This window comes from Acanthochromis polyacanthus, chromosome 14 (assembly GCF_021347895.1).
Source record: "Acanthochromis polyacanthus isolate Apoly-LR-REF ecotype Palm Island chromosome 14, KAUST_Apoly_ChrSc, whole genome shotgun sequence".
NCBI classification, from domain to species: Eukaryota; Metazoa; Chordata; class Actinopteri; family Pomacentridae; genus Acanthochromis; species Acanthochromis polyacanthus.
Window position 1 is genome coordinate 9,965,940 of NC_067126.1, and position 21,916 is coordinate 9,987,855.

The window sequence follows — 21,916 nt, forward strand, 5'->3', positions numbered from 1 at the left end:
CAGTCAACATTTCCACTGTGAAAACACATAATATCTCTAGTTTAAACATCTCTCTCAGCAATTTTTTATGTATTTTTTTCTCAAATGACAGAATTAATGCTTCTTATTTGTTAATTGTCATTGTTTGTGTCTAAAGAACGAAACTTGATAGATCGATTATTCTTTGTTCGACAGTGAGAGTGCGACACGCATCGTTTTCTCGGCGTGCGATTGTTGATGCCTCGCTTCTTGTTTTCATGGGAAGAACTGTGATGGGAAGCGAATGGGGAGTTCGGCTCACTTTTGGGAGCCGCTCGAATTGATCCTAAGCGAATCTATCCCTCTTCAACCCGAAATAGGTCCAGTTACGTAGAAGAATTTCGACAATTATGTTGTTTAATTGAAAAAGTTAAACGAATTAAAGCATATGGAGCTTCTGTTTTGTTTCTAGTTTAACATGAAGCTTCATGTTCCTGTTTTCTGTTGGGAACTGCTCGAAACGGGCGAATCATTCACTAGCAACTCATCCGACACAGCAGCTACCGTCAGCGCTGCTGGAGTCCGACACTGAGCGCTGAGGTAAAAATGGCTTAATTACAGCAAATATATCCACGTTTATGAGAAACGGCTAATAACGACACGCCGCCGAGGGTTCGGTGTTTGAATCTACCTGTCGTTAGCTCGGTGGCTAACTGCTAGCTGGGGTGACATCACGGACCGAGCCGACCGCGGCCTGGTTCCGCTGCTAGCTCGGTGATTGACAGCCTGTCAACTAGCAGCGAGGCTTGTTTTGCTGCGGACAACTGTCGGTTTATGAGTCCCGAAGGTTTGTTCTCAGCTCCGTGTGTCCGTAAATACCGTGTGTTAGCGTTCTAGCTGACCGTCTGCGTGTGCGTGTTTTGGCCACGACTGAATCAACATCAGCATCCGCGGTGTGTGGCTCCTGTGTGGCCTTCTGCGGCGGGGTACCAGCCGGAGCCCGAAGGTCGACTTTTAGTAAGATTTGCTAACATTTACAAGCATCTTAAACTCAGATATACATGCTGTTGTTGTATCAAAGTTGTCAACAAGTCGTGTTACCAAAAATGTTGTCCTGTTTTTAGGGGGCATGTAGCAAAGCATCATCAGCTGATAGCGTGAAATGATGATTTTATTACCCTCAGTTTTCAGTTGAAGCAGTATTTCTGATAAACACACTGACAAATGAGCTCTTTCTTTAAGGAGCTATTTCCAGAACAACACAGGGGTGTCACTTAAAGGGGAAGACCATCCTAAAAGGAGGATTTGCATTGTTGTCTTCAAGTCGACACACTCTTAAATGACGTTGTTTATGTAGTTGACATAATTGACAATTAATGCAGCAGCATGATCAGGATGATGCATGCAAATAATCCCTTAGCTGTCATATTATTTTTCTCCGTGGAGCAGGGCTGCAACTAATTATTGCTTTTACAATCAGTTTATCCTTTTATTTCTTATCACTTGGTCCAAAAAGGTGCCAGAAATGAGAGAAAATGCCCATCCTAATAGGGTTTGACCAATATGTGTTATTGACTATTATTCTTCACGCTGGCTGATAACTGATATTTGGAATTATGGCAGCAAGATGTGAGAAAAACACAACATTACGATATGAAAACATGCAGGGTGTTTTCTCCAAATCATTTGAATAACTCTGTTTGGAAAAAATAAATCATTCTCCAACGATTTTGGTCATTTTGTAGGGGAGGGCATCATCGTCTAAAATAAAAACATGTATTTGAAAAAGCCAAAAAAAAAAAAAGGCACTGACTGAGGTATCTAAGAAAGGTTTTTGCTTTGAAGGCTATTCAGATCTGGCTTTGCATTTCAGAACATTGTGCGACTGATTTAGTTCTTTTTTATTTCGCTTTTTTCCTTCATTTTCATATGGAAGCTGCATTACCATAGGCCAAAGTAAAGACAACTACAAAACATCTTCTCTGCAAGATGACAGAGTTATAATGCCATAAATAGTAAAAAAAAAGAACTATCCAATGTTGATTTTTTTTAATTTATTTGTTTCGCAAAGATAAAAAAAATGAATCAACATGTGCAACTTTAAACCAAGTTATAGTAAAAAATAAAAGGCAATAGATGCTTTTACTTAAATGTTTGATTTGTTTTTATACTTGTCTCATCTCCGCTCTGTGTACACACAGCCTGCAGTTCAACCGAAAACTCCCAGAATTTTTGTCACGTGACTGTTTATCACAGCTGAGTCACTAATGACTGCATAGATGCACTGAGCTGTGCAGAATTTTTCATTTTCACAGGATCTGGTGAAAATAGTTTTATTTTTGGCAAAAGTCTTAGATATACGTAGAGTAAAGCAGCTATGCTTAAAAATGTGGTTAATTTTACAGATGAAACTGCTGCCACAATGGTGTAGTCCAAAGACCATTGGAAGATTGAAAATGGAGCATTTTTTTTCTGTTTTTATACTTTTCTGGCCCTGATAAATGGTGGAATTTTGATTATTTTTGAACTTCCCTGTCAAACTTGCTGAATTTGCATTGCAAAGCCTGGTCTGAATACCTGGGCAGATATCTTTGTTTGTGTCACATCACGTAAGAGGGATTTCTAACTGCTTTTTTCAGCTTTAAAAAATGGATTTTCTGTTTTCTGTGTCGATGCACTTTCCTACAAAGTCACTCCAGTCATTCTAGAATGATTAATTCTTTCCAGATAGTTACTCAGGCCTTGCAAGAGTAGTTCTTCATATTGTAATGCCTCTTATTTATTTTTTTTCCAATGTAAAGCTAAGCAATACATGCCTTTGTAATATACACGAGGCATTTCGACATGTGACCGTGGAAAAATCGTTGCTGTTGTTGTGCAACATAATTCACTGTCATACCTTACTGGTACATGCATATATAAGTGACCCCGGCCCATTTTGATGCCCTTCATACTTGTCAGTGGGCTTTAGGGTTCAGAAGGTTAAAAATGAAAGTGTCGTGAGAATATTTTGTTCTCAAAATCAAGTAATTGTGATTTCAGTATTGACAGAAATCATCCTGATTTTGATTTTCTTCCTAATCGTGCAGCCCTAAATCTACCTGCTCTCATTAGAAGCTGCTGTTTGGTTTCACGTTGAGTTTTTCTCATGCTCTCCAGGCGCTGCTTCTTCTCTCTCAGTCTCTGTTTATCTATCCTTCTGGCCACCCACAGTCATGCTCAAAATTTGGCCCACATCAGCTCCCAACCAAACAAGATTTCAGACTCTACAGTTTCTGCCCTCAGCAGGTTATTTTTCTGTCTTCTTTCTAAGACGATGACCCCCCCAAGAATCCTCTGACTGGATCTGCTTTGCTTTATTGCATTTCTATGCAAACGGTGATAATTAGTTTAGATGAATCAGCCCTGGAGGATTACTCTGAGCCTAAACTTAGTTACACTTAATTGCAGTTTTACCGCGACATGACTAATGCATAAATACATACCTCGTTATGTGACCACTTCACTGGAATAAGGTGATGATGATGAAGTTGGTTCTCACAAACTGTCCCACTGAAAGCCGTGAAGCATCCCAGGCTGAAAAAAACAGATCGTTAGTCACAGCTATAATAGACGTCATTGTGCCTGCTTCCCTTGTGAGTGCGTCGGGATGCAGCGCATAGTTGAGGTCAGGCAGCAGTGGCTGGATGTGTTGTTTTTGAAAAGCCCACCAAAGCACCCGTGAGAAGCCAGGAGGTCCAGGATCAACCAGAAGAAGCCCGTGGCATGTTCTCTGCCCCTCTGGTTCTCAGGATGCAGGATGGGCTGATCAATAGGGCCGCCTGTCCCAGTCTAGACTCAGCTAGCAGCTTTGGACCGTACCTCAAAGGAGAGGGTTGAATTTCCTGGGAAACTTTTCCTCCTTGTACACTGTAAATATTTTGCCTCCTTTGCTTGCTCTCTCATGCTGCTTACTGAGTGTGTTTCCCCTGCTCAGAGCTCCCAGCCCTGTTCTCCTGCCTCGCCTTTTGATCTTTGATGCGGGCCGGGCTGGTTCAAGGATATCAAAGAAGCTCGGCCTACCATAGCTTATCCTCACCAGCAGGACAAGTCTAGGCCTACTTTTAAGGAGCTTGATTCATGATGTTTTCACACAGGTTGGAGGAAAACCTGTTGTCCTTCTTGCGGTGTGTTTCGTAACGCTTCGCAGGCTTTGGGCCTTTGTTAGCTTTTGGTTGAGTAATTTATTGTGTGATACAGATGCAGTGACTTAGACTATTGTTGCATGTAACGCACTGACTTTGTCACATCATGCTTCTTATTTTGGCATCAATCAGCAGGGCTCCAGGCTAACTTATTCACTGGTGGCAGTGGTGATACCAACTTCTTATTTCCACCCCCCAAATCTTTATTTTGGTACAACATCACCACAACTCTTAATCCACCTTACATGCCGATGGATAGTTGTCTTTGCACTAGTTTTGCACTGATGTAAAGATTATTAGCGATTCAAGACTTAAGATTTGTGTAACAGTAACTGTGCATCTGCTTGTTATCAGACACTACAGTTTACAGATGTTCCCTGAATGCCACACATGCAGGCTAAGCTACATGCTAGCAGTGCAGCAGCTCAGACAGGTGTGAGACCAAAAATTAGTTGGCAAATATGAAAGTCAGATTTGCCTGAGTTGAAACCAGGTGATTTTCTTGACATTAGCCGTTGGCGCTTCAACAGAAGGAGAGGATTTTAAACGTTGATTCCGCCGTTGAGCATGTTTATTTAATTGTAGGAAGCCGTAATCATAACTGCTGATAATAATCGTAGCCTTTGCACTAAACTAGTCATTGTGATTGAATGTAATTTTTCTTCTTAACAGGCCTGATCAAGGTTCTAGAGAGCAACTAAAAACATCTGGCAAGTGCACCTAAAGGCTTTCACTGGTCACACCACTTTGTGCGTTTCTGGGCCAAACTAGAGAAACTGTCAGTTACTTGATTTCTTCAAATATATCTATGACATTTTAACACCTTATTTCTTCCCTTACGAGCTAATTTTTGGCTACAGTAACTGAGTGGAGACTAGAGGCTTCTCTGTGCACAACCACCTGCTGATGCAAGTGAGGTGTTTAGGGATTACCAGCAAATTGTGGTGTCCTCTCAGAGTTTGCATGTGAGGTGTTTAGGGGACACCTGTTCATTTGTAGCTTCAGAAAACACACTTTCCCCCTCTAAACTGTATGAGCATCTAGATGCACATTGGTAGGAACTATTAAAACATAATACATCTACCAACATCTTGTATTTATAGTGAAGAATTGTTGCTGTTGGAGCATCAATATTCCTGATTAAAAACTCTTCCAAGCGATGCAGTGAGAAATCACTAATGAAAATATAATCAGACACTGCTTTAAAATAGCCAAAGAAGAGCTAACTTTCACTCACTGGAAGTCCCAGATTACCCTGATGAATACAGTCTGCACCTTTATTTCTTTCAGTATGTGTTGAGAAATCATCAGTGTGTACAATGTGGGAGCTGACATAAATAAAGAAGTTCCACCTACCAGCACATCCAATAAAAAAAGTCAGTCTGGAGCCCTTTCCATGTATGTGTGCAGCAGTAGAGACATGGTGCGATACCTCAGTGTATAATAATAATACTGACAGGGTCATTGTGTTATCATGTGATTGTTGCGGTAGCTGAGTCTGAGCAGCATGTAACAGCAACATGCAGAAAGCTCACACTGAACAGTTCTGTTCTCTTTTCCTGGCTGAGGAATGTTGACAGGACCAGAGAAAGAACAGACTGACTGAAAGTGATGAAACCTCGTGGTCTAAAACTTCTTCACCATGTGTCACTCATTCTGTCATTTTCTTGTTTTCCTTCTCTTTTGGCACTTTTTTGTGTTTACAGGTGAGCAGCCAGTCAACCATCCAAACACGTGCAGCTTCCTGTTGCTATGGATGCCTGCGCTCGCATCAGAGGAGTCCCGATAAGGTCCAGGGCCTCCGTCCGGAAAGAGGTTGGTCTGCTGGGACACAACTTAATTTTACTCTACAGTCATAGTGGACTGAATCTAATTTTGGTGTTGGTTTAGGTTTTGACAGAAATGTGTTTTAGTTTTAGTCATGGATGCCCCAGTCAGATGTCACGGCCTGATGACCAGCATTTTGTCACTAATAGTGCAAATCTACATCCAGTCCTTTGTTCACATCTGGTGTTGTGTTGGAGTACTTCACACACAACTCTACATCTCTACCTGGAGGGCATTAAACACCACAGAAGTCTTTGTCCTGATGGCCGTTGTTAGCTTACCTACCACAATGCTTTCTGCTTGACAACATGACCTGCTCTTTGTCCAAGTGACACCTCCTTGGGTCACTACAGTGTTTTACAGTAAGAGACTCCACCTGGTGGAGCAAACAGGTACTACAGCTCATCTGTAACATGTTTTCTGACACACAAGTAGAGGTTTCAAGGTTCCTGATGACCTATGTAACTTTAAGGAACCCTTTGGATGTAGAAATGCACTTTTTTAAAGTATTTCAGTGCTACTTAGTTGTCAAGCATATATATTAAATTGATTTTGATAACTTCAAATCACTTTAAATGTGTTGTATTGAGGAAAATGGTATCAAGTTGGGACTTGGTATTAGCGGAAAGTAAATGTATACTTAGATCAGATTGGAGGCAAAAAAAGACCTAAATTGGGACATTTATAGTTTTAGTAAAATTTTACTCATTTGGTTTTAATTGGTATTTCATTTCAGCATTTTAAGGCTACAACTGTAGCTGTTTTTGTGTACTGTTACCATCGCTACAGATGTTATTCTCATCTCTAGCGAAGCTTACGGAAAAGGCTCAGTGTTCATGTCCAGTCACCAAACGTTGAACTCATCTCTGGCTCCATCCGTCCTGCTCACCTAGCGTTAGCATTAGCGCCTAGCATGCCAACCACTGAACAGCAGCAGCTTGTCCACATGAGATGACTCACTCACTTTTTCACTAAATTACTGTTTATCGTTTGGTTTTAGCTTGAGGACAGATGCTAAATGGTCTCATGATAGCATAATTTCTTCAGCAAACATCTAGAGGAACCTTTAGATGGACTGCTCTCATTAATCCTGGAACTGGCATCCTTCTGACAGCAACATAAACAATAAAATTAATGTTAAGCCCCCTTCAATGTGTTACGTGAACAGTTAGATTAACGTACCTTTTTATAAACAACACCTTCTGCCTGTGCATTTGTAGTTTCTCTCAGTTGCTTTGTTGATAGTTCTTATTCGATGAATTTAGTTCCAAAGGATCAAACTGATCAATCTGCTGGAGAAGAGATATTTTGGGCAACTGACTGAACTTTGGTCAGGGATTTGTCTTTGTCCGTGTTCAATATATTGTTTAGTTTGTAAACATTTGCAAAAGAGTACTTGAAATACCACTTTTTATTTAGTTGTAGTTCAATTTTCTTTGTGAAAAAGAATATTTTTCATTATAGTTTTAGTCATTCTCCATGCCTGCATTTACAAAGGATCTTTGGGATTTACAACTACAGGACAAAGGGAACTCGGATTTCATTCGCTCCCCACAACAAACAGACTGCTGCGTTTTACTTTCATTTTTATTGTTGATTTTACGGTAAAATGCGGAAAGAGGTTTATCCGGTTTGTATTAGGAATTATAAAGCAGAATTGATCTTTAACTCTTTGTTTTGTGTGCTTGTGGTCTGCAGTTGCTGGATGTTTACTGCTGATGTGGTATGATGTGTGTTTTTTAGAGGAATGGATAAGCTGGCAGGATATTTAAAGCGATTCTGAGTGTCAGTTTAAATATGATTTGATTACTCAGGATCTATATTAAAATCGTGTGGGAAAGAGGGCAGATACACTGAAAACAAAGATGCACACAATGCTGTTCTTTTTTTGTATTCGTCAGTCATGCATGCTACAGTAATAGACAAACGCGTAAACATTGGTTTCCCATTAGGGCTGAACGGTAACCATATACTTTTCTATAAAACAGTGCATGTGTGTTTGCAGACTGTGCGTGACAGCGGAGCTCAGTCGGTGAAGAGCCTCTTTCGGAGTAAAAAGGAGCTATGCAGCGTCGGTTTAGAGCTGCCGACCAGAGACGCCACAAGACTGACAGAGGTTTGTCACACAGTATATATAAATGAAGCTCAGTCATGTTCACACACAGGAAGCTGTAATACTGACCCTCAGCTGTGCTCTTTCAGATTCATTTTGTGTGTCTGCCTGCTCAGTGTGAAGGAGAAGATGCCACACAGCAGGTAAGTGGTCATGATCACAAACATGAATTTTGTTAAATCCCATGTTTTGCTATACAGAATAATCTGTTTTACTTTAATGTATTTGTAAAGCAGCATTGGATTAGATTACCGTATTTTCACGACCAAAAGGCGCACTGTACCAAAAGGCGCAGTCTCAGTTATGTGTGCCATTACTGTATTTAACACACACATAAGGCGCACCTGATCATAAGGCGAGGGTTTTATATACAATCCACGTCGGCCTTACAACAACAACACACACACAAGCATACAAGTGTGCGTATTTAAAAATAGAGCAGGAGCAAAACTGAGTTTGGTTGTGCTTTATTTAAGTATTGATTACAAAGTACTAACATTTTTTTAATCATCAATAGGCGCGGGCATGGTAAAACACACGGATTAAACAAGCACACAAGTGTGCGTATTTAAAAATAGAGCGGGAGCAAAACTGAGTTTGGTATTCACTTTTTTTTTTTTAACCGGTAATCGTCATCAATCAAACCCATGGAAGTCCTCATCCTCTGTTTCTGAATTGAACAGCTGCGCTAAACCTCCATCAAACATGCCAGGCTCACTTTCTTCACTGTCAGAGTCACTTTCCGTGCCGTGCGGCGCCTCGGAAATGATGCCGGCTTTTGCGAAAGCTCGAACAACAGTGCCAGCAGACACGTTAGCCCAAGCATTTACAATCCATTCGCAAATTGTGGCGTAACTCGCCCGGCGCTGCCTTCCACTCTTAGTGAAACTGTGGTCTCCATCGGTCATCCATCGCTCCCACGCCGCTCGCAGCCTTACTTTGAACGGCCGGTTCACACCGATGGCCAGCAGTTGGAGTTCCTTTGTCAGGCCTCCCGGAATGACAGCAAGCTCAGAGTTCATGTGCTTCACTTGTTTTTTCACATCGGCTGTGAGATGGGCACGCATAGAGTCACAGATCAACAGCGATGGTGATGCGTGGAAAAAAACACCTGCTCTACGTCCGCCTTACAACAACACACACAGGACGCACTGCACCATAGGGCGCGCCGCACAATTTGAAGAAAATCTAAGACTTTTATGTGCGCCTTATAGTCGTGAAAATACGGTAACCCTGATCCTGCCACAAAGTAGTCAAGGCCATCAAATCTGTATTATTGTTGTTGTGAATGAGACGAAGTCTCATGATCTAGGCTATTAGCTGTTTAGAGAACAGCAAGTATTTTCTATAAGGAGACAGACATCATCATCAACATCCCCTTTAAACAATAGAGCAGCAGCGATCAATCACTTACTCAATTAGTTGCCAACTGTTACATTTTTCGCCAGCTATTTTGATAATCGGGTTAATAACTTTATAATAATGAAGAAAAGTCACAATTCTGGGATTGCAGCTTCGTAAATGGGAAATTTGTCAACATTTTTAATGACAAAACAAGACATTTTAGGACATCATGTTGGGATTTTTAACATTTTCGACACCAAACAACTACTTGATTAATCAAGAAAATAACAATAATAGATTTTAAAATACATAAGTCAGGCACCTTATCTGACAAACCATCCATACAGCCACCCATTATCTATACACCGCTTGGGGTGAAGGCAGGGGACACACTGGACAGGTCACCAGTCTATTGCAGGGCTACATATGCAGACAAACAATCACATTCGGATTCACGCTTATGGACAATTTAGAATCACCAGTTAATCTAAACATGTTTTTGGACTGTGGGAGGAATACCCAGAGAAAACCCACACAAGCACAGGGAGAACATGCAAACTCCATGCAGAAAGATCCCGGGAAGACCAGGACGCAGAGGGGATCTTCAAACTGAAAATACAAAAAAATACACCTAGATGATTCAGAAATGCATTGTGAATATTTTATTTTTGTGATAAATGGCAATTAAAATGAAGTGTATTGTGTTTTGGGGTATTCACAGCTGACTGTGGGAAAAATTTATGGGAACAAAATCCTTTTTTGTTACATTAATGTACTGAAAGGCTCAGTAGATAACCATCTGTGTGTGTGTCTGCTTGCGTGTACACCATTTGTATACATTCCATGATACAAATGTATATTTTGACCACTTTTTAAAGTTAATTTTTCAGTTTGCTCCTGAAGTCGACCCAGAATCATGACTTGGCGTCAGTATTGCTCAGACTTTTTTGAATCACACATGCTCTAGTCTCTCTATAGTCACAGTTCGTACTGCATGTGGGCAAAAACGGAGCGCTTCAGGATGAGTTTCTAATTGTACTGAAATGACCCGACTTCAGACCACAGAACATCTGGAGAAACCTGAAGATGGCAGCTGCTTCCCATGCAATAGAATCCATCCAAACATTTCCAAAAGCATGTTTTCATTCACTGAAAGACTGATGGGACTGATGTGCTGAAAGAGTGATTTTGTCCATTTGAGATTACATTTACACAAAAAAGTGTGCATAAATTTAAAATTTCTGAATCCATTGTGCCTATTTCCACACAAAAAAGGCTCAAAGTAGTTTGTACTTGAGGTAATGTTTTTACAGTTCTGCTTGAAAAACTCAATGATTCTGAAAGTAGGATAACTTCACTTGTGCATATGTCAGTTTATTTATAAAAAGTCAGTTTTTTGCTCGAGAAATATGTATAAACATGGCATAGGTTTATTTCATTTTGACACATGCTGATAGAAAACTAATTATTCTGGCAGTTGATTAAATTAAACACTTAATATTTAGCCATCTATGTGTGTGTGTACATGTATGTACAGCACCTACAAACGCCACATGATACAAATGTTGTATGTTTTGACAAATGTAAAAGTTTTTTTCACAATTTCCTGCTGAAATCCACCGTGAAACATGACAATTTTGATTTTTTTTAGGCTTGCAAGTATGCTAGTCCTACTAAAAACTATAAGCACTGTACTGAAAAAGAAAAATAATGAAGATTTTCAAGATTGAATCCAAAGTGTCAGCTAAAATCCAATCACACTATGCCTGAACAATGAGGCCTCACCTATAGATTTTCACTTGCCAAATCTGATAGGTGGAGATTACGTCATATTTTGAGGTTAGACGACAATAAAATGATTTTCCATTGAGTTCTTTGTAGGCGTTGTAATAAACCCTTTGACCTCCAAGCTGAGGTGACCTCATCTTCTTCTTGTTCTTCTTCAGGCTCTGTCCTCTCTACCAGCCGGCCTCTCTGAGCTCCTCAGGTCGCTCCACGTTCACGCCCTCAAGAACGACGAGGTTCTGCTGCTCAAAGACTCCCGCCGGCTGACGGAGCACAAGGACGCCGGGCCTCAGGTAGGCGACGGACGTTTCACTGTGAAGGAATGTGCTCAGTCAGCAGGTCAAGTGAAGCAGAAGTGAAGCAGACAGCAGGGAAGTGAGAATGACAGGATGTACCAACAGGCAGCTGTGCAGAACCACTTCTGTGCCTGCAGATAGATTCAGAAAGAATAACAACCCCTTCACTATTTATGCACTTTAAATGTTGTAGATTTCATATTTGCATATCAATCTAATTTATTTTTTGTCTATCTAAGCAAAACCTGAAACCTCTCCTTTAAAAGTTTCTAGAAGTAACTGAACTTTTTGTCATTGTGCTGCAGATTTTGGTCAGTCACACCTTATTTGCTCCATAGGAGAACTCCAGTACTTTTAAGCCTGTGTCCTATTTTTCTATGTTTTTGGGTGAAAACGATTAACAGGGGCAAACCTTTTGGGAATTGGTGCAATATTTAGCAAAATAAAGTAGTGGAAGTGCTTGTTTTTACCACTGACATTCTCAGATTATTATCCCCCGCCTCCATGAAGTGGAAAAGGGGGATATAGGTTTGGCCTCCGTCCGTCCGTCCGTCCGTGCGTCTCTCCATCCGTGCGTCCGAGATGAAGGGGACAGCTTTTCTCGGAAACTATTACAGCTAGGATTACAAAATTTAGTGTGTAGCTTCACACCATGGACACCTTGATCGAGTTCGAAAATGAGACCTGTGCGATAATATTTAACATGGCCCTTTATCACTATTTTGGATATAGACTCAGACATCATGTGGCGGGGGATATTGATGACCATGTCATGCACTGTTTTCCAAACGCTACTGCTTCGCCATACTTTCACCTACAGACTTCATTTTAGTCTTTAAAAAAAGCCCCAACTCTCTTCTTTTCAGGCATGTACATATTGTGACGGTGGGATTTATGGTTTTCCATACTGGAGCCTCCAAAAACCCCTAGGTTGAGCAAAAAATCCCATGTTAGAGCATGTGCTCCTCTGGTGCTAAAGTGTGGAGAGGGACAAAATCTGTCCGTTTTTTTTTTTTTTTTTTTAACTTAAATCGCCATCCTGGCCAAACGGTACATACTACAAGGACAATCCTTTCACAGACTATAGTAAAGACTCTCTACATTCATATGAGTCCCACATTGTTCACCTGGCACATTGTTACGTCACGCGCCAGCCCTTAATTGACATGGGAACCTCAATCGCCCTCCATAAGACTCAATGCAAATTTATGCCTTGTGCTGCTTCACACACAGCGATTTTAAAACTGCCGTTTCTCGGTCATTTTTCACTCTACAGGAACATTAAACATACCGACCTCTTCCGTGACTCATCCTGCCACTCACCATCCGGTTACTTTTGAGCTAGCATTCACGGTTAGCCCGTAATTAGCGACAGAACGTGACTACAGCTGACAAGCTGTAAACTGCTGCAGGAGCGGCACTAGGTTTTCAGGACAGGGGGGGCTTAGCCCCCAGGAGATGCACACTATGTGAGTGAACATTTAATTTTACAGCTAACAATTTAGTGTGTAGCTTCACACCATGGACACCTTGATCAAGTTCGAAAATGAGACCTGTGCGATAATATTTAACAGAGTTATGGCCCTTTATCACTATTTTGGATATAGACTCATAGACATCACATGTGGTGGGGATATTGATGACCATGTCGTCTTGTTTTGAATGTATGAGCATTATGAATAGGATCCCTACAATATGTAACAGAAATCCTGCTTTTATATCTCATGACAACGGAGTTGTTGCATAAACATAACAAGGGAAACATGAGAGTGTTGTTGAAACTGGAGTCAGGAAGTGTAATTTACTGTTATCTAAAAGAATAATACCAAATGCTAGTTTGGGTTTGCAGAATTGGAGATTGACGCAACACATGACACACCACACTCCACAAAGCTTCCTCACACTTTCCTTGGAGGGATACACTGACGTTGAGGATAACTCTGCTAAAAATGGATACGTCTTTCATATTTTGACCAGGATAATTAGTCCCAGTAAAGTGAGAAAAGAAATCATAGCGTTAGTGCTCCAGGAGCAAGTTGTTAACACTTTGTTGGAAGATACATTCAGTGAACAACCTTCTTGTAAAAACAAGTTTGTAGAGGCTGTAAAAATGTAAGCAAGCAGTAAAGCATCTATAGTGTGTCAAATCACCATTCTTTTTCAATATTGCTAACACCTACATACCGCTTTCACTTCTCTTTTTTATGCTTTATGGCCTTATAACTGTGTCATACTGCACAGAAGACATATTTTGAGTCCTCTCTATTTCTAGTCATGCTTGTTCTGTTTTCATAGAGGTGCAGGACTGTGTATTGCAGTGAAAAATGAGCACAGAGTGAGGAAAAATGTGAATGGAGCAAAGGGAAAAATACCCACAAACTGCTTTAAGTTCAGGGGGTTAATCACGTAGCCCCAAAAAGACGAGTAAACATGGCCCAGAAATTAAAATACCCAAATTATCCTTCCTGTCCTGGACTTGTACTCACTTGTGGAAAATGTAAGTGATGTGTAACATAGTTTGGAAATGTACATAGTTGCGTGTATGTTCACAATCCGTACTACGTGTCAGGACAAAAACCGAGTGCTTCAGGATGAGTTTCTGGTTATCCTTGAGTGACCCAGCTGCCTAAAAACCACAGAACATCTGGAGAAACCTGAAGATGGCAGCTGCTTTCCATGCAATTGTATCTATCCAAGCATTTCTGAAAACATGTTTTCACTCTGTCATATGGGACTGAAGTGCTGAAAGAGTGATTTTATCCATTTGAGATCAAATCTGCAGCAAGAAGTGCAAATATTGAAGGGCGTTCTGAAACTATTCTGCTTGTTTCCACAGAAAAAGCATTAGTGGCATAACATAGGTTGTATTTGAGGTGCTGGTTTTAAAATTTCGCTGGAAAAACGTAGTGATTCAGAAAGTAGGATAACTCCACTCGTGTGTATGTCAGTTTATTTATAAAAAGTCTGGTTTATTTGCTCTGGAAACATGTGCAAACATGGCATGTGTTTGTTTCATTTTCCGAAAAAGTCTTTTTAACACATGCTAGTATAACAAAATTCTGGCGGTTGTTGATTAAATTGTTCTTGTCCTCGTCTGTTTCTGTGCGTAAACAGAAATACTGAGTGTTTCTCACGTTTTTGAAGAAAAGCAGGTGCCACAGACGGACAGACAGATGTTGTTTTTTCAGCCCACGATGGCAGCCTTGTCCTTCCTGGTGCTGTGTTTGGGTTCACTCAGGCCCTGCAGCTCATTCTGCGGGTTTGTCGTCCATTTCAGACAGCGAGACCTCCCACCTGTGTGAATTAGAGAGAATCAAATGATTTGGTATTCTGCAAATGCAGCAACTCCCAATCACAGCACAGACATAACAATGCTTCTCCAGCCTTCCTGCAAGTTTAAGAAAATCCCCATGTGAATTCCATTTAATTTTTCAAAAGTTGAGATGTTTCACAATAACAGATGACCACAGGAAATGGTTGCTTTGGCAGTTTATAGACTCTGTTTGCATGTTGGTCGCAAATTATGTAATGTTGCTCTAAATTTTCTCTTCCTCCAGTGTTGGTTGAAGGCTGTATGTGTGCTGAGGCATAATCCCAACGCCGGCGTCTACCCTCAGGCCAGCGTGGCGTCTTTGGTGGGCCTGCTGGGCTGCTACATGGCCGGAGTCCGCTACGCTCTGGAGCTCCACGCTCTTCAGAGGGCAACCGTCGAGCCCAGCCAGCCGGAGGAGGACGACACCAACCAGTCGGTGTCGTCGATCGAGGACGACTTTGTCACGGCGCTAGAGCATCTGGAGGAGGAGGACACCGGAGACAGTCCCTGTAGGTTTAACATCTAATGCCTAGTGGTGTCTAGTCACGTCTTATCTGAAAACCTAGCTTTTTTTATTCCACCATCACCTTATAAGAAAATTTAACAAAAATTAAAATTGTGTCAGTTGACTGCTAGGTGGCACTAACAAGTTTATTTCTTTCAAATATTTTAGATGCACTTTCCTCTATCATTTTGCCTAATAATAATAGTAGTAACATTTATAACCGTATTATTTTTACGTAGAGAACCTCTAAAAGCAGAGTGTACAAATTACTTTTTCAAGCAAACAAAATAAGAGAATTCTCAGAAAGACACAGTAAAAGATAATGAATGCTAAAAGCAAGCTTCAATATATATAAATTAATAGAACGCCAATTGATGCACACAAAAAATGCCCTAGCACAGAGTTAAAGAAAGTAAAAGAGACGGCACAACGTTATGTTAAGTCAGCAAAATGGGTTTTAAGAAGCGATGTAAAATAAGACACTGTTTCTCCAGCCTTATCTCTCCAGGTAGGTCAGCCACCCTAAGATTTAAGCCTCAGCTTTGGAACAGTCAGAAGGGTGTAAACTTGCAAACTGGCTCTTCCTGGGTCAGCATTTCTGATATATGGTTTGGACCGGACTGGCTTGAAATGTGATCAATAAAATGGTAAATTCCATTTAAAGTGAACATGGAGCTAGTGGAGGGAAGCCAGGATCGAGGTTTATGTGATGTCGTCCATTACAACCAGTAAGATGCCAAACTGTTGCTTTCTCGACTAGTTGAAGACAAGAAAATGACTTATGGCTGAGGCCAGAAAAGACGGAGTTACAGTAGTCAGGTCTCAAAGGTTAGAGCATAAATTCCCTTTTCCATGTTGGAGGATGAGAAGAATAATTTGAGGCTGGACATGGTTCTTTGATTTGTGCTTCAAATCTTAAGCTTATAATCTATATAATCATGACACAATGGGCAGACTTTTGTTTCCGTGAAGAAAAAAATAAGGAATGACGCATTGAGTCAAGAGGAATAAAGCTGATGGTCTTAAAGTGAAGAAAACCTAAATCAGATGCTCTGCAAGCATTTGGCCAGTAGTTGGCAAATAGGAAATAATGACTGTCCCACTTCTTATTAATGGAAGTCCTTAGTGTTGGTCTGCAGTCTAAAGAGTATCCAAATATCGAACTCAATAGGTTGTTTTCAACCACAGACACATGCCAATAGAAGTAAAGTTGCATCCAGTAGCAGCTGTTCGTTGAATTTTTGGTGCATTCGTGTTTAATGTTGTGGCCGAAACTGTCAGATCCGACACCGCAATGGAAGCAAAAAGGAGGTCTTAACCACCTCACGCCTGCAGAGTTCCTTCAGTGAAAATTTACAAAGGGAATTTTCATCAAGGTGCAAAGAGGAAAGTTGTTGCATATGAAGTTCATGGATGAAAGGATGCTCTTTGGACTGCCATCAAATACTATGCAATTCAATTAATGAGTGGTACAATGAGGGCCAATAAAGGTCCCACAGCAGGAAAAGGTGCAGTATTACAGCAGCAAAGGGGGTGATGCAAAAACATAGGGGCATCAGTAGAAAAATAAAAAATAATACTACATAAGTGCTGTTGATATTGTACAGATTCTTCTACATGCAGGAAAACCAGGTATTGCACAGGTTCCTCTGAATGTGGCAAATAGAATAACCTTGTGTAATGATATTGCACAAGGTTATTCTAAGGACGAAAACACTGATATCGCACAGATTCTTCCATGAGTAACTGGGACAGTCATTGTTTTTGCAGCTTTTGTTTTTCCTCTGCTTCTTTGTGGGGAACTTTTGTCATGTTTCTTTTTCATTCTCTCCTAATACATGCTGTCAATGACGAGTTCTCTCCTCTGTCTCATTCCTCTCCACAGCTGCAGCTCCATACTGCCATTTTAAAAAGCGTGATGTGGCATCACAGACAGTCCCAGCCCACAAGAGAAGGAAGGAACTATCAGGCTCCCGCGTTATTATCAGCTCCTCCTCGAAGAAAAGTTCAGGCAAACACAAGTCAGGTCCAGATGTGTCAGTCACAGTGCAGAGGTCATCAGGGGTGGAGTCTCAGTGGACTTACTGCAGTCCTGGAGCTCGTCTCCCCTCACCGCTGATTCATGTCAGTGAATCAGAGGAGTCAGACTGTTCCAGCCCTAGCCCCATCATTTTCCTGGATGAAGTGGGCTACCAGAAGAGCCTGCTGGCCAAACTGGACATCCCACAGGTGCCAGGCGGGCCTAGAGAGCGAGTTGAAGACTCAGACTCTGAAGTCAGCGAGTTCTTTGACAGTTTTGACCAGTTTGATGACCTGGAGGAGCTGAGCTCAGAGAGCTGCACTCTTACACTGCCTCTGGACGCCATCAGTGCCCCGACTGTACACAAAAAGTCTGTCGAGTCTGGAACCAACGGGGCAGCATCCAAATATGTTTCTAGAGGCTGCTCAACCAAGGGAATGAACCCTCACCGCTTCGACCAGCCCACTCTCCCTGCCAATGTGAAAAAACCCACTCCTCTGAAACCTGGCTCTCCTTACTCACTTCATTCGGACGTGCCTGACTCCCCTCGACCGGTACAGACCCCCTCTGATGAGAACGGCGGTCCACTCTTCAGTCCTGTCAGCTCCTCAGCGTTTAGTCCTTTGGTGGACTCTAACGGACCTCTAGAATACTTCTGGAAGACAGAAGAAGATGGTCGGGACAGCTCTGAGCTCCGTAAACCACAGGATCTCTGCTCTCTGTATAAGACCTACTCAGACTTTGCCAGCAGTCTGTCCAGAGAAATTCTGGGATCTGTCTGTGGATATCAGTCCGCCATCGACATCAGCGACAACAAGAACCTTAGCTGTGTCTGCCACAAGGAGTTTACAAACCCTTCAGGCTACCTGATGAAGCTCTCAGACATACAGGAGACCGTAACAGTGGCCAAGCTACAGAAGAAGTCCCAGTCTCTGAAGGACGGCATTCAGAGGTTTGCCACCGACCTGGTGGAGATGAGCTTGGGCAGCGCCCTGCGAGACCTTCAGAAAGGCGTGTCCACCTGTACTACCACCTTGTGTCACCTCGCTGCCAGACTGACCTCATCAGTGTTTCAAATGGCCTTCCATGAGATTGGCATGCGGCATGCTTATGTGTTAAAGGAACGAGCGATCAATGGATTAGCTGGCTTCCTTGTTGGAGAGGCCGTGTCCGGGGCTCTGAAGGAGTTTCTGACTGTGAAGAAGCAGATTTTTCACAACACAGTGACACGTTTCGCTGCTGATCTGGCTGAAGAGCTGGTGTTTGAAGGCATAATGGAAGTATGTCAGTTCTCCCACCCTTCAACTCCTCTCACACCCAGTGATTGGTCTTTTGGCCACGCACAAGAAGAAGAAGAAGAAGAGGAGGAGGTGGTTTCTTCCTATGCTTCTGATTTGTCTGAGTCAGTAATCCAGGAAGCCTTCATTGAACTTTCTCAGGCTGATGTGGCCTTCACAAGTCAAGCGGCTATCAGTGTGTCCCTGGACAACATCTGTTATGTCAGTGCAGAGAATACCAGTACTCGTACCTGCAGTACTTTTGCTAACCAGCAGGTTTTAAGTTCTAGCTCCACTGCAGCTTCGCCTGGGACCTCAGGAGAGGATGCTGCCTGCACTGTGAAGAAAGCCCTTTTCACTGTATCTGGCATGGCCAGCTGTATCCCCGTTCCCCAGGCAGGCCAAGCCCTCTCCCACCTCCAGGATTCAGAGGAGACCTCTCAACAAAAGTCTAGCTTGTCAAACACCCCACAGTCCAGCCCCAAACGAGTAGCTGTATTGTCCTGTGACACCGCCACATCTGTACCAACTCACCTTTACAGTCATGGAACCCAGACCTCCACAAATGTAGGTGACCCCTCCCAAGGAAAGTCTCCTTTCCAAAACTTCTCTGGCAACATGGTGGATATGATCGTAACTGAGGCGTGTGAGCTGATAACTGCCTCTAAGATGAAGAAGAGTTTTGGTGACTGTGCTGATTTCCTCACCAAGACAATGGGAAGTCGAAGGGACTCTTCCTCAAAGCTAGAGACTCCAGATTCCCCTTCCAAACTGGGAGCTGGTAGGGAGAGCTTCAGATATGATGGCAGAGATTCTGGGTGCGTTCGGCAGGGCGGGTCTATTGAGCAAGAAGCAGAGCTTCCTCCAGTTTCCTCTCAGGGGAGAGTCCGCTGTGATGGCAGGATCAGAGGTGTGGCTGAAACATATCCTGCGGTGATGCATACTCTGGATGTGCCGGGTACAGAGATGGGCGGACAGAGGAGGATATCCGCTCCTGTGGATGAGTTGGCTCCAAGCTCCGGCCAAAAATCTGGCGGGACTCCTGGCACTCCTCCGTCCACCCCTCAGCAGCCCAATGAGGTGTCCAAGGAGAAGCAGATAAAACAGTTCTCCAAGAAGCTGAAAAGTAAACTGGCGAAAGAGTTTTCTCCTGCGACGCCACCTCCAACCCCTCACTATCAGCCTGAGCCCGGCCCTGGGCCCAAAGACACCATCCCAGAGGCGGACAAGGCGGAATTTATGCTGAAACTGATGAGGTCTCTTTCTGAGGAGGCAGATGGCAATGAAGATGAAGAAGAGGAGGAAGCAGCAGAGGAAGTCGGTGTTGGTGGCACGAACAGATGTTTAGAGGCAGGCAGCGGTCGGCAGGTGTCCTCTCGCAGAGTGTCCAACAAAGAAGCTCTCCATTACGCTGAGCGACTGGCGTGCCACATAGTCTCCATGGCTACTGAGATGGACACTCTGGGAGTGACGGAGGAGGAAGAGGAGGTGAAGAAAGGCAGTGAGAGCCGAAGAGACAGTGTGGCTCAGTTCTCAGAGCAGACCCTGAACACTTTGTGGGTGTACGCCGGGGAGGTGGCCGGAGAGGTGATCAATGATGTGAAGAGGATGGTGAGCTCTGGTCAGCAGTGTCCTTACCACAGAGCTGTCAGGAGGAGAAGCCTGGAGAGAACCAGCTCTGAATGTTTGCATCAGCACCACCGACACCAGTCTCAGCCCAGTACAGACCAGAGCAAAGACTGGAGGTTAGGGAGGCTGGCTGAGCAGTGGTCCAGTGACCTGATCGCATCAGTGTCCCGATCTCCGCCCTCCACTTCTATATCCAGCTCCAGCTCCGGTCTGTCCTCTGAGTACCCCAGCTGTGAGAGTGTGACCGATGAATATGCCGGCTACCTCATCAGAGTGCTGAAAAAGGAAGGAGGCAGCAGGGAGTTAGTCCTGGACCAGTATGCGAGCCGTTTGGCGTATCGCTCTATAAAACTCGGCTTGGCTCATGCCAGTCGTAAGATCAAGCAAAGATCCTCGAGCACTCGACTCCAATCCTCTAAGTCACTGCCGGATGAGTGGAAAACTTCTGTTAGTGAGGCCTCAACGCCCAGAGACAGAGCAGAGCCACCCGAGGAGGCTCAGTGCTGCTGCAGGGACTCTGAGGAGCAGAATAGGAGGGAGTACATGGATCTGGTCAACTTTGCAGAATCTTTGGCTTACAACATCACCTGCGACGTTACACACAAACTACATGTTTCCTCTGTGCGACTGCCAAAGTCTCTCACCGACTCCTGTCTTTATAAGAAGTCCAAACTCGAAGATATGACGGAGAATCTCATCAGAAACTCCTTCTCCTGCCCCCTGTTGTCTAAGGAGGGTAAGAGCAGACACTACCACAGCACAGGAAGTCTGTACGACGGTGGCTACAGCAGCAGGGTGATGCAGGTCATCGAGCACTACGCCAGAAGGATAGTGGACGACACACTGAAGATGAGCCTGGCGTCGGTTGGACATCCATCCAGGGATCACCAGAGAACCCAAGGCCATGACAAACACTACCACGCCCAGAGGCTGTCTGATGGCCATGGGCTGGTGCGGGCGCTCGGGGAAAGGGCGTGCCGGTATTGTCAGGTCCAGGAGTGTCCGTTCTACACCAAACTGAGCCGGCACCACTACCACCCAGTGTTACAGAGGAGTAAAAGGGGTGCCGAGTGTCAGACGAGGGCTGAGCGACTCTCTGGTCTGGAGATTCCCAAGATCCACATCGACCTGGACCACAGGGCGGCGTTTGCAGAGGAGATGGTAACCATGGCGATGGAGACAGCGAAACGAGAGCTGAGTAACACCAGCCTTAATGCCGACAGCGGCATCGGCCATGACGGCACCAGCTACGCTGAGAGTCTGACTGCTGAGATCATGACGTCAGCGCTGTCCAACATCTGCCAGGCTGCTGTAAGGTACGAACACCGGCATTCACATTTCACTTCAATCTAAAGTCTGTAGAAACAGCTCAGCCAGAGGTAGAGAGAACACAGGAATGTCAAAAAACTAAGTGGAATTATATTTATGATATATTTTGCAAAAATTTAACAGCCTCTCATCAACATGTACAACATTTTTACCAACACTAGAACAGAATTGTGGCTCTAAATACTGTACGTAGTTCACTGCTCACATTTGTTTCTATATTCATCTTGTGTCGGCTCTGTGGAAACAGCCTGCAGTCACTAATGGTTTCACGGTTGCACTGAGGAGCACAGAATTTCTAATCTTTTACAGAAATCGTTTTGCTGAAACAGTTTGTTT

At 43.2% G+C, this 21,916-nt stretch overlaps 1 protein-coding gene across 4 annotated transcripts in view; it reads left to right on the top strand.

Moving 5' to 3' along the window:
• Positions 1–431: 431 nt before the first annotated feature.
• The window catches only part of akap11 (A kinase (PRKA) anchor protein 11), a 36,775-nt gene continuing 15,290 nt past the window's right edge, over positions 432–21,916 (top strand). For 2 of the 4 annotated variants that reach the window (XM_022208813.2, XM_022208815.2), the window contains exons 1-7: positions 432–558; positions 5,849–5,957; positions 7,975–8,085; positions 8,172–8,225; positions 11,373–11,504; positions 15,065–15,329; positions 17,211–21,567. In XM_022208813.2, the coding sequence (XP_022064505.2) occupies positions 5,895–5,957; positions 7,975–8,085; positions 8,172–8,225; positions 11,373–11,504; positions 15,065–15,329; positions 17,211–21,567 (4,982 nt within the window). In that variant the 5' untranslated portion in view covers positions 432–558; positions 5,849–5,894. The other 2 variants (XM_051958572.1, XM_022208814.2) reach the window with 2 other exon arrangements.